The sequence below is a fragment of the Engraulis encrasicolus genome, chromosome 23 (genome assembly GCF_034702125.1).
Source record: "Engraulis encrasicolus isolate BLACKSEA-1 chromosome 23, IST_EnEncr_1.0, whole genome shotgun sequence".
Lineage (NCBI taxonomy): Eukaryota > Metazoa > Chordata > Actinopteri > Clupeiformes > Engraulidae > Engraulis > Engraulis encrasicolus.
In genome coordinates, this window is record NC_085879.1 from 21,412,807 (window position 1) to 21,425,465 (window position 12,659).

Sequence of the window (12,659 nt, forward strand, 5' to 3'; positions counted from 1 at the left end):
ACTGTGGCAGGGTTTTTACTTTCTGGACCAGGAATTGACACCTCTGCACAAATTAATTTACATATATTAAACATTCACATAGAGTCTCTCAGTGCAGTAATAAAATAAATGTAGCACATACTCGTTTTATATCTTGTATGCCTAATAGACTACTTTTTGCTATTTGAGTGAGTTGACCCGCACATTGCTTACCTTCGCGCGCATGCACGCGCAGTGCTTGTATTAAGGCGATTCGTGCTGTTGGGAAACTAAGGTTTATATATGGGTTGGATTAGCTTAGACCTGAATAATAATTAGCTTACAGCAGTAATAACACGTTATTAATGAACTTGCACGCACTCTCATACTTTCATCTGATTTAATGATGTAATTCTCGTGATAGTCAAATGGGGGCAGCCTCTGCAAACTAGAGCACAGTGCCCACTTCATTGAGGGGTATCGGTTATTTATTGCAATTTGCCAATTTGTCTAATACATCATCAACAACACATCCTCAGACCATCACACGGACAACGACGTGTTATATTAATAATATTTTAGTAATATAATTTCCACATTTGTGAGATGTGTGGACCGCAATCATCACAGCCTAAATAAAACAAACTTATACAATATTGAAGAAAAGCCAGGCATTTATATTAATATAACGCAGAGGAGCTTTGGTTCTTGGAAGCTTATACTGTATAACAAAAACGCAGAGAAGCTTTGGTAACTTTCTCTATCCAACCCAGAACTTGTCCCCATTCATCGCAGATTGTGCCCTAGTGCGCGCTCCTGCGGCGGCGGAGTGAAGATGGCGGATGTAGTGGGAGCTGGACTGTCAGATGAAAAAGAGGCAGAAAACGACGACAAGAGAGGGGAGAAATGTTCATGGGACGCCGGTGACATGGGTGAAATAAACGCTAAAGATATGACCGAAACGCTGGGCTTTTACGAACGGCACGCTGCAAGAAAAGAGAAACATGACGCTCCAGGTGAGTTTGTTTGTGGGCTGAGCTGGCTCAACCATCATCATCTTCTTCTGACAGTTGACCCTCCAACGTGGCTTTACAGTGGGGTTATGAGAGTGGTGGCTAGGTTTTGGGTGTTCTGTAAATGCCCATATAACGTAAATTGTATGAATATAGTGGATGGGTTCAATCCGTTTTCCACGAGGAGATGAATTGATGGCGAACAAACCCGCTCTGCTGAGATGAGTTGTTATTGGGAGTTCGACGTAGCTTCGCAGCTAGCACAGTAGAAGTAGCAAGCTAACGAGCTAACATGAACTGAGTTGTCCTTGATATTACCTCAAATGCTCCCAGTTTATTTTAGAACTATGAATTGTTATTATGCTCAAGATCTTTACTAGCTGACTTCTGAACATGCACAATTAGTTGCATTGGCTATGCCAAACACTCCGGTGTTCACATCAAGGTTTTGCATTTTTTACATTTTTCAGTTGGCACCACTGTGCTATCCACTTGGAGTTCAGTTCGAATCTCCATTGTCTACATGGGTGGTTCTTGTGAAAGTGGGTCAAAGTTAGAAATGATGCAACTGATTGAAAAACTAGCCATGTCTGTTTTTCTTTACACTGTTCTGCTGCCTGAGCATGGTTTGTTGACATAAAGTCGTGGTGGCAGATTCTTTTGGAGACGAACACCGTTGCCAGACCGTCTAGTCTAGTCAAAGTTATGAAGGGGGTGCGCTCCCGTTGGTGTGCCAAACAAGCTAGAAATAATTTCTACGCATGAGGTCAAATGGGGTAATCAGGCAGTGTGTGTAAGTGAGCGGCCCGAGGAAGCACCCCAAGCCTCATGTTTACATTTCTCAACTATGAGAGGTGGGCAAGTCGCAACACCACCCTTCAAAGGAGAGAGAGTAGTGCTTTCATTCTTTTTAAGCATAATATAGGTATCCAATGTCACCTCTTAGATTGCCACTGGGGTGAATATGTGTGGTAATTAGATCCAGATGTTGTGGCATGTATTACTGAGACAGAAGGCCTACTGGATTATTCCCCTTTAATATCAGAGGCCAATTTGGGAATACAAAAACTACCCAGGGAAGTTCCTCTTTGGCCCATAGCCTCATGAAAACATGGGCGTTTAGCACTTATACTCAGAAGTGTTCACCAAGAAGTACACAGTAATAGATAAGTGACAGGATAGATGATAAATAAAAGCTTTTCTACCACAAAGCTCCTTTTATAATGATGAATTTGACAGCCCATTTGACAGCTCTTTGTCACTATATTTGACCATAGAGTGCAACAAGCCAATGAGTAGCTCTTCTTGTCAAGCTTAACAGTGATTACATGCTCTTTAACAGTAATTAGGACAGACATCTGATGGAGGTCTATGGCATGTCATCTTGGGTGAAAGTGAAAGCAAAAAGTGAAAGCCCAACTGGGAAACTCCAACTCCCATTGTCATTGTGACACAGCACTCCACAGCGCACAAGTGAACACTGCACACAACGAAATTGCATTTATGCCTCACCCGTTCAAGCTGGCAGCCCCCAATGGGGCCCAAAAGGGAGCAGTGGGGCAGGACAGTACCATGCTCAGGGTACAGTCATGGAGGAGGATGGGGGAGAGCACTGCTTAATTACTCCCCCCACCAACCCGAGGGCACCAAGCCCAGTGTCAAAACATATCCTCTTGTGAACATAAAAGGGATAAAATGTACTGAATTCACCCTCCTGCAAAATGTAGCATAAAATTAAATAATTTACCTACAACAGATATGGTTGTATAGAGTAACAACTAAACAGCCACATGTCAATAATCTGCCTAAAATTACCTAGGCTGGACATAAGAATTGCATTTTACTCAGTTTGGAGCTATGCACAACTTTGCGAATGTTTCCTTTTTGCTTTGTTGCGCAGTATTAGTCTATCGTGAAAGTGATGCTGTGGAAGTTTTTGTACAATAATAAGTAGTTCCAATTTTGCATTTGTATGAAATATTTGGTTCCGTGTACTGTACTGCAGTGGGCTAACGGGTTTGTTGTGTCCTGTTGTAGAATCGGATCCATCCCTGCTGCGGTTCATGTGCGCGGAACTAACCAGGGGATACTTCCTGGAGCACAATGAAGCAAAGTACACAGAGCGGCGAGAGCGAGTGTACACTTGCATGAGAATCCCTGGCGAGCTGGAGAGGGTAGGGGACACAGACACACACACACACACACACACAATCACAGAGAATCCCTGGCAAGCTGGAGAGCCTAGGCCCAACACAAATGCTTCACACACACACGCACACTCTCACACATTCACGCGTGCATGCATGAGAATCCTGGGGAGCTGGAGAGGGTAGGAGGGACACACACACACACACACACACACACACACAATCACAGAGATTCCCTGGCGAGCTGGAGAGGGTAGGCCCAACACCAATGCTATCTCTCTCTCTCTCACACACACACACACCACACACACACACACACACACACACACACACCACACACACACACACACATGCACACTCTCATACATTCACGTCCGCATGCATAAGAATCATGACGAACTGGAGAGGGTAGGACACACACACGCACACACACACACACACACACACACACACACACACACACACACACACACACACACACACACACACACACACACACACACACACCTACGTATGCATGCATGAGAATCCTGGCCAGCTGGATCAGCCCTGCACAAGGCCACACACACACACACACACACACACACACACACACACACACACACACACACACACACACACACACACACACACACACACACACAGTCTTTCTTTTTGTCTTTGTATAGAGACACATTTGTTCTCTCTTGTTTTCATTCAGTCTGGTTTTCTCACACTTTCATCATTCACTTACTCACACACTTACTCATGAATTCCTATAATATGCACACATGTACTTTGTATTCATGCAGTACTGTAAATACACAAGCACACGCATGCATGAACATGTACTAGATTGGAACGACATAGCACGGAAACTGTCATAGTGTTCTGAAACGGGAAAATCCAGCATGCACACACAACCAAATTGTGTTTTCTGACTGTGGACATCTTCTTTTGTCTGTGTGAGACAGAGGCAGAGTCAAGATGCAGAGATATAATTGTTAAGGTAGATTAAATCAGTTTTGTTCAGGTGTGTGAAACCAAAACGGTCTGGGAATAGTTATGGTGGCTTGCACACTGAAGGAGAAACTTTTTCTTTTAGTGTGCGACCCAACTACATTCCTCTGAGACCAAAACAGCAACAGAATCTCGTATGTAACATAATGGGCTTACATGGGTTTTGTCTGAGCTTGAGCCCTGTGGGTGCGAATTCCTTGAGTACGCCTGTGTGAAGGCCCCACATTCACCCATATATGCAGGTCATTCACAGCGCAGAAACAAGTTCACACGTCTGTCTGTCTCTGTGGTGAACATGCCACAGGCCACGTGGACAGGTATTTCGACATGTAGGTCTTAGTTCATGTTGATAAGATAGCTGCTTGGCCTTTCGCTTTAGATCAGCGCTAATAGGAACTTCAGGCTTTCCCCCGCTCTGAGTTTGCTTTTCTACAGTTGAACAACACGTTTGTCTATTTGTTTCCTACAACCTTCTTATCAAATACTTTGTGTATACTTACATTTTCACTAGGATGCAAAAGCAAAAATAAATCAGATGATATGTGGTTCACTATTCACAATTTCATCAGCAAACCTGTATAATCTGAGTTGCCAGAATTGTTCTTATTAAAATCATTAGTTTATAATAGAAACATTTAGTTTTATTTTGTTTCTTTTTGTATTTTGTTTATTTGAAAAAAAGGTCAAGCAGATGCAGTAATCTCAGAACTGCCTTTAGATGGCGCTGTTGGTAAACATAATAAAAAAAAAATCCTCACTGAAGTGCCCATCACCCTAGCATGTAAGTTACTGATGGGCAAACCTGCACTCGCTTGGAAGCTCCAGTCCAGTGCAAAGAACACCTTAATCTTCAGTGCATGCAGGCAGCATCAAAGGAAAGTGGGATTTTCCACACAGATTGTGATCATTATGTGGAAGGATCATTATGAGATGGTCTGACTGAATATTATTTGAAGTAAATCACATAGCAGTGTAAGCACATGTATTTACACACACACACGCACACGCGCACACACACACACACACACACACACACACACACACACACACACACACACACACACACACACACACACACACACACACACACACACACACACACACACACACACACAGGCACAAAGTCATAAATACCTCTTGGCTGCTGAAGCAAAAAAAAAAAAAACCCTAGCAAACGGCTTTGAGCCTAAGCAGTTGATGCCTCTCATATGCCTGCCTTTTTGGACACCTGGAAAAGTCAGCACCAGCCAATTGCCCACACTTTGAGAGAGGGTAAGCAGCTTAACAAGCCCCGGGGTTATTGCTTTGTTATTATTCATCTACCTCCTCTTCACTTAGACAGCAAGGCAGGAAGTGTCAATGTGGTTATCAGGAGAAGGGAAACGGGGTTGGTTGGGGAGGTTTGGCTCGTTTCCTGCCTTATCATCCCTTAAACTGCTGCTGTCAGTTGTTATTTTTTTCCTTTGAAAAGGTTAGAGTGTACACTTCACAAGCGTTTGAACTCCCCAGCTAGAGCCAAAGGGTACTGGCTTGGGTTGTTGTGTATTGTGGTATCAGGTCTTCAAAAAGTGTGTGTGTGTGTGTGTGTGTGTGTGTGTGTGTGTGTGTGTGTGTGTGTGTGTGTGTGTGTGTGTGTGTGTGTGTGTGTGTGTGTGTGTGTGTGTGTGTGTGTGTGTGTGTGTGTGTGTGTGTGTGTGTGTGTGTGTGTGTGTGTGTGTGTGTGTGTGTGTGAGACAGAGAGCGTGTGTCGCTTGCGTAATTGGCATCTCCTGACAGTCTCTGCACTTCCTCCTCCTCCTCCTCCTCTGTGTGTATGTGTGTTGACGGAGCTCTTAATTGGGTCCCCAGTGCGACCTGCCAGGGAGCGCTTGTACTGCCTTTTAACTTAGTTTTGCAGGCTAACCGATTTTGGCCGTTTGAAATCAGAACTGTTTCTTTTTTTGAGAGAGAGAGGGAGATTATTTCACTCTCTGCTGGCTGTTTAGCTGTCGCTGTGTCCAAGCAAAGTAGCTTATTTCTCTATGTAGATTAGCACTCAATGCAATTGCTGCTGATTTATTTTTTATTTTATTTTAAAGAGTTGTGGCAGTGGCAGCCATTTCCCAAAAAAATAACTGTCATTTCACTGTCAATGACTATGTAAAGTTGCTAGCCAGTTAGCGAATTGTGAAGTTGCCACAGGGAAATTGCATTACAAACAACAAAGTAGCTAACATAGTTGGCAACAATGGTTTCTAGAAATGCACCCCCTGGTCTGCGTCCCGAAGCCCAGTTGCTGAGAGCATTGCGATGCGCTCGTGTACAAACTTGACAGGCTTTCTGTTTTTACTAGCTGAGAACTGAATCTGTAAAGAAGACCTTTGGTCTAAATCCAAACCTTTGTATGTAAATGTTAGCCCTTTGTTTACATGTGAAGCTTGCGGAACACCTACCATTTCAACACATGCAGTACGCGCACACAGGGGTTTTGATTGATTGTCAATCATGCCTAAGTGTGTGTTCCTGTATCCTGCCGCTGATGCCCTTTTGGCATCTTACTGTGACTGGATGCCCTCCCCTGCATCACACACGCACGCACACACACAAAGGTGAATTGATTTTGAGTTATGCTTGTCAGTCATGCTCAAGTGTGTGTTCTCTCTCTGTGGTGTCCTACCATGCCACTGATGACCTTTGCCATCTTCCTGTGCCTGAATGCCTACACACACACACAGACACAGACACAGACACAGACACAGACACAGACACAGACACAGACACAGACACAGACACAGACACAGACACACACACACACACACACACACACACACACACACACACACACACACACACACACACACACACACACACACAAATATGTATAGCTTGAGTGTGTTTTTGTGGTGTCCTACTGAGTGCCCGGATGCCTTTCCCTAGGCCTACACCAGAGGTGGGAAGCCTTTTTCATTTGAGGGGCCACTTCAAATTTTGTAAAGTAAACGGCCCTTGAGACACAAGTTCCCCACCCCTGGTCCACACACACACGCTGGCCTCATTTACATCAGACATTTCATTCAGAATGAACTCAATTTAATTCAGAATAAAGCTTAATTCCAAAATGGCATGTAAGCACTAGACAATTCGGAATTAAAATTAAAATTAATTATTTACTGTAATTCTGAATTATTAATTTGTCACATAAATGTCATGTAAACGTGGTGACTGAGATGTATGGATTGTTAGTCAGTCATGCTTGAGTGTGTGGTGTGCTACAGCTGATGTTTCTCTGTGGTGTCCGTCTGTGCAGCTGATGACCTTCGGCATCGCCCTGTGTCTGGGTGCCTTCCTCTACCACACACACACACACACACACACACACACACACACACACACACAACAGATGTATTGATTATGAGTTATGCGTGTCAGTCATGCCTAAGAGTGTGTTTTCTCTGTGGTGTCCTTCTATATAGTTGATGACCTTCGGCATCTTCCTGTGTCTGGATGCCTTCCTGTACGTCTTCACGCTGCTGCCCCTGCGCACCTTCCTCGCCCTGCTGCGCTTCCTCACCATCCCCTGCTGCGGCCTCGGGTGAGACACACACACACACACACACACACACACACACACACACACACACACACACACACACACACACACACACACACACACACACACACACACACACACACTGAAAGGATCTGGACAGGGTTCCAGGGGGGCACCTGTGACGTTATCAATGTAGGGCCATCATTACAAGACACGCACGCACCCACAAACACAAACACATACACACACATTTTATATACCGGTACTTTATTTGCTCCGATAATTTTTACAAGGTAACACACATTAGGAATTAAATGTAATTCCGAGCAGTATTGTGGCGATAAGCATTTTGCTTTGAAATTTCAGCCTCAGGCACATACGTATAGGTAATGTGTTTTCTACACGTGCATGCAGACACACACATACACACACTTGCATGCACAAACACCCAGAAGACACACACCCTCGCTTTCTTTTTTTATTTCTCTCTCCCTCGATTTCTTTCTGCATCTTTGCTCTTTTCAGACACGTTCATTACCTAGTACTAAATAATCTTTCTAACACAAGCTGCATTATTCGGTCTTTGATATGCATATGAACTATACAGTGAATATGTCGTGTGTACATACATTTTCGCCCCTGGCTCTGTGATCTCTTATCCACAACATAATATCAATATTGGATTACGGTTGTGATGATTTTTTTTTTTCTTTTTCTTTGGTGGAGATGAGGTAACAAACATTGCCTCAGGCGTGTTTTCTTTCTATACTGTAGAGTTACTGTTCTGCTTTGTACGTTTTTTTCTTTCTATATGTTTACCGTTCTCTTTCTAAGCATAGTTGCTAGAAGTATTCGCTCTTTGTCTCTGTTTCTCTCTCTCTCTCTCGCTCTCGCTCTCGCTCTCGCTCTCTCTCTCTCTCTCGCTCTCGCTCTCGCTCTCGCTCTCGCTCTCTCTTTAGCTCTCTCCCGCTCTGTTTATACCAATTCACAAGATAATGGAAAGCACCTCAAGCAGACTTCCCTCCGATGCATGGTACTTCTAGACAAAAAAAAAACAAAGGGGCCCGTAGTATTCTACACACTGAACTGAGAAAAGGGGAAACTAGACTACATGTAGATTAGGCCTGCTGAGAGGAGCCAGAAACTTCCTTGATACAGCTGATTTACTTTATACTTGATCACACTCTGAAAAGGCTCTTCTTCCCCCTTTGCTCATCTCCTTTGGTGTGTGTGTGTGTGTGTGTGTGTGTGTGTGTGTGTGTGTGTGTGTGTGTGTGTGTGTGTGTGTGTGTGTGTGTGTGTGTGTGTGTGTGTGTGTGTGTGTGTGTCTGTGTGTTTGCATGTGAAATTGCATGTTATTGTGTATGTGTTATTGTGAGGAAGAGAGGATGCATTCGTGCGTGTGTGTGTGTGTGTGTGTGTGTGTGTGTGTGTGTGTGTGTGTGTGTGTGTGTGTGTGTGTGTGTGTGTGTGTGTGTGTGTGTGTGTGTGTGTGTGTGTGTGTGTTAGTGTGTGTGTGTGTTAGTGTGTTGGGCCTAATGGCCTGTATCTCTCTCCCTCTTCTCCCCTGCAGGGCTAATGTATGCCCATACTGCAACCGGAGCAGGTAGGCCTCAGCAGCCACTGTGTCCACTGTGCTCAATGTCCGATCCATCCTCATGCCATTTGTCAGCTATATCACTCTGTGTGTGCGTGCGTGTGAGCGTGTGAGCGTGCGTGCGCGGTTGTATGTGTGTGTGCGCGCGCGTGTGTGTGTAGTGGTGTATTGCTCGTGTCTTTTGGCCTGTTTCGGCCCCATTTCTGCTTCGGGCTGACGTGCATAGATGTAGTAGTTTATGCAGTGTACTGTACGTATATACTCACAGGTTGTCAGTAATGTGCAAGGTGTCAATCGTTTGTGGCTGTTTTTGGTTGGCAGGCTGTTGCAGGAGGGTGTAACTCGGTACTGCTGGTGGTGTCAGCATCCACAAGCTCACTGCGGCTGCTTCTTCCGTCATGTTGTTTCTGCCAACTTGCTCTCAACTTTCTTCCTCTGTGTGGCACTGTTGACTTGCTTCTCTCTCTGTGTCTGTCTCTGTCTCTCTCTCTCGCTCTCGCTCTCGCTCTCTCTCTCTCTCTCTTTTGTTCTCTCTCTTTCGCTCGCTCGCTCTCTCTCTCTCTCTCACTCACTCTCTCTCATTTGCGCTCTCTCTTTCCTTCTTTCTCGCTTTCTCTGTCTCTTTGTATCTCTGTCTCTGTCTGTCTGTCTGTCTCTCTCCCTCTGTCTGTCTCTCTCCCTCTCTCTCTCTCTCTCTCTCTCTCTCTCTCTCTCTCTCATTTGCGCTCTCTCATTTGCGCTCTCTCATTTGCACTCTCTCACTCGCTCTCTCTTTCCTTCTTCTTGCTTTCTCTGTGTCTCTTTGTATCTCTGTCTCTGTCTGTCTGTCTGTCTCTCTCTGTATCTCTGTCTCTCTTTCTCCCTCAGTCCATTAGCTCTTTCTTTCCCTCAGCCGTTGAAGAGAAAGCGTGGGCTTTCCATGAAACTTTAATGCAAAACCTCTGGTTTCTAGGCAGATGAAAAAGTCATGAGCAATCTCGGAATAAATCATGTTACCTTCTAGAAGGTTTTTCCATAAACATTAGTGCTTGTGACAGGGTGCCAGGGTTGTTTTTGAGGAGGGATGTCATGGGATTGTGGGGATGGCGGTGGTGGCGGTGGGGGATCCCATGAGATTCAGCCGTTTGCCTGTCTTCCTATGAGGGCCTGCAGGCTGTAGCTGTCACAGTGGCCACAGCTTGCATGGAGATGCTCACATACACTGTCACATTCACAAACATACAGGCGCACACACATACACATGTACACTCACACTCAGGAACAAACATCCACATACACGCACAGTCATGCACATACACACGTATGTGAGTAACAAAAACACAACATCCATACATCAAGACGGATACGACCACACACACAAATAAGATCATGCACAATACATGCATACATCAATGCAACGCATACACCCACTAACACGGATAACACACATAGACACAATCATGCACAACATGCATACATCAGCATGGATACAACAACATGCAGGCACACACACTCAAACCCACTCTGGCAGATGGCCCTTCCATAGCCCTCAGCGCTCCGTATGTGAGCTGTTGTTTAGAATGCGCTGTGGGAGCGAGAGAGAGAAGGCAACCGTTGAGCTGTATTCTAGGGTAGGGCTTTTTTTACTCAATGAAGCGCACTTGGCTTCAGTCATAGGGTATTTGGTAACAGCAGGGTACTTTTACCCTAACAGGCCATAAGGATTCACTACAATTTTCATTGTTGTTTTACTTTCTGATTCAGGTCCAAAACAAAATCAGTTTAGCAGAGTCTCAAAATGGATGTTGGACTAGCAAAGTCACTTGAAAACAAAAATAAAGACTGCAACAACGGACTCTCTTATTTTGTGACATTTATGACCATAAAAGAAACGGGAGACCAATTTTTTTTTCATACGACCAATGCACAATTAAACGTACACTTCAGGTGCCACTTTAGATTCCTTGAGATGGAACACACTGTAAGGAAACCCTTAAATATGAGGCTTACACTTTAGCACGTAACGATGAAGTCATGTAGAACACGGTCTTGCTGTATGCATGTCACATTGAAATATCCTTAGTGTCATCAAGCAAATATGCATATACCATATCGCTCAGTAGAATAGCGTGGCTGACCTATAATGGCCAATATAGCCTTAATTTAACTGCGGGGCTAAGGCTGATTGAGTGTAAAAGTAATTACTATGTAAAGCAGTCAGCCCTGCTGTGGCGACAAGTAAGTGGGCCCCATGTTCATCTGGCGCTAATGCTTGATTTTCATGCTAGTGTATTTGGAGCCGCCTCACAGGCTTTGCATTAGCCAAAGGGATTTGCCCTGCGTCTTATAGGAGACCCGTATCAGATGGAACGCCATGGCAACATAGACGTACGTACTGTACTGTGAACTACCCATTGCGTTATAACATGGCTGCTGTGAAGGGTTCATTTGGCATGCTGTCTTACCCCAGTGGTTCTCACACTGTTTTCTTCTGCGGCCTCCTTTTGGACCTAAGAATATTTTCGTGACCCACTCACCTCCCATATTCTAAATGGCAACCACTTAACCCCTTGATAATACTGTTAATGTGAAATTCATTACTTTTAATGTGAAATTCACAGGAAAAGTATTTAACCATTCCGTTGAATACTTTTACTAATCAATTTATGGAATTATGTTATGAAGGTATACAGTATATTCAGGGTTTTATTCAAACAGCCCCTTCTCTCCATGACCCACATAGGGGTCGCATCCCCCCCAGTTTGGGAACCACTGTGCTACACCAGATAATGCATCATGTTGCACTGGACATTGCATGTGCTGCTTTTTTGGGTGAAAGCCCATTTCATGCACCCATATGGTTGTCTTGGTCTGTGTACACGTCTGGTTTTCATGTATGTACACAGCCATGTTAAGCTCAAGTGGTTTTGTTTGGTGGTTTATGTCTGCACTGAATTTTTATGCTTAAATATTGATGTTGGACCAGGGCAAACATCGAGGAGAACTTGTGTAAGTTTTAGTCTTCAAACAGAATATTTTAGGAATATTTTTTTTTGAAAATGTGTTTTAATTATTCATCCGTATCACCAGGACACGCATACATCAAAATTGCACTGTGATCTTTTATTCCAAAGTTGTCTGGCGGGACAATTTTATTTCTCTCGCTGCACTCATTTGTCTGAAGACTACACCAGCCCTCCCTTTACACGGCTGATCAATTAATGACACAGAAGGTGAAAGAAAGGATAACTAGGAGACGCACAATCAGGAGGAGTCTCGGAGATACAGCTGACGTTTGTTTACTTGGCACTGATAATTGACGGACACATTACAGATATAGTGTTATTACGCAGGCAACATTCTAATATGGACTACTCCGCATACCGGTAATATAGTGCCATAACAACATGCAGTACCACAACAAGTCATGGATACAA

The 12,659-nt window shown here is 44.2% G+C and overlaps 1 protein-coding gene across 2 annotated transcripts in view; it reads left to right on the top strand.

Moving 5' to 3' along the window:
* The first annotated feature begins 780 nt into the window (after window positions 1-780).
* The window catches only part of tapt1a (transmembrane anterior posterior transformation 1a), a 31,022-nt gene continuing 19,143 nt past the window's right edge, over window positions 781-12,659 (top strand). The window contains exons 1-4 of one of the 2 annotated variants that reach the window (XM_063190732.1): window positions 781-974; window positions 3,009-3,145; window positions 7,570-7,688; window positions 9,220-9,252. In XM_063190732.1, coding sequence (XP_063046802.1) covers window positions 794-974; window positions 3,009-3,145; window positions 7,570-7,688; window positions 9,220-9,252 — 470 coding nt within the window. In that variant the 5' untranslated portion in view covers window positions 781-793. The remainder of the gene's footprint in view (window positions 975-3,008; window positions 3,146-7,569; window positions 7,689-9,219; window positions 9,253-12,659) is intronic. The other variant, XM_063190733.1, reaches the window with a different exon arrangement.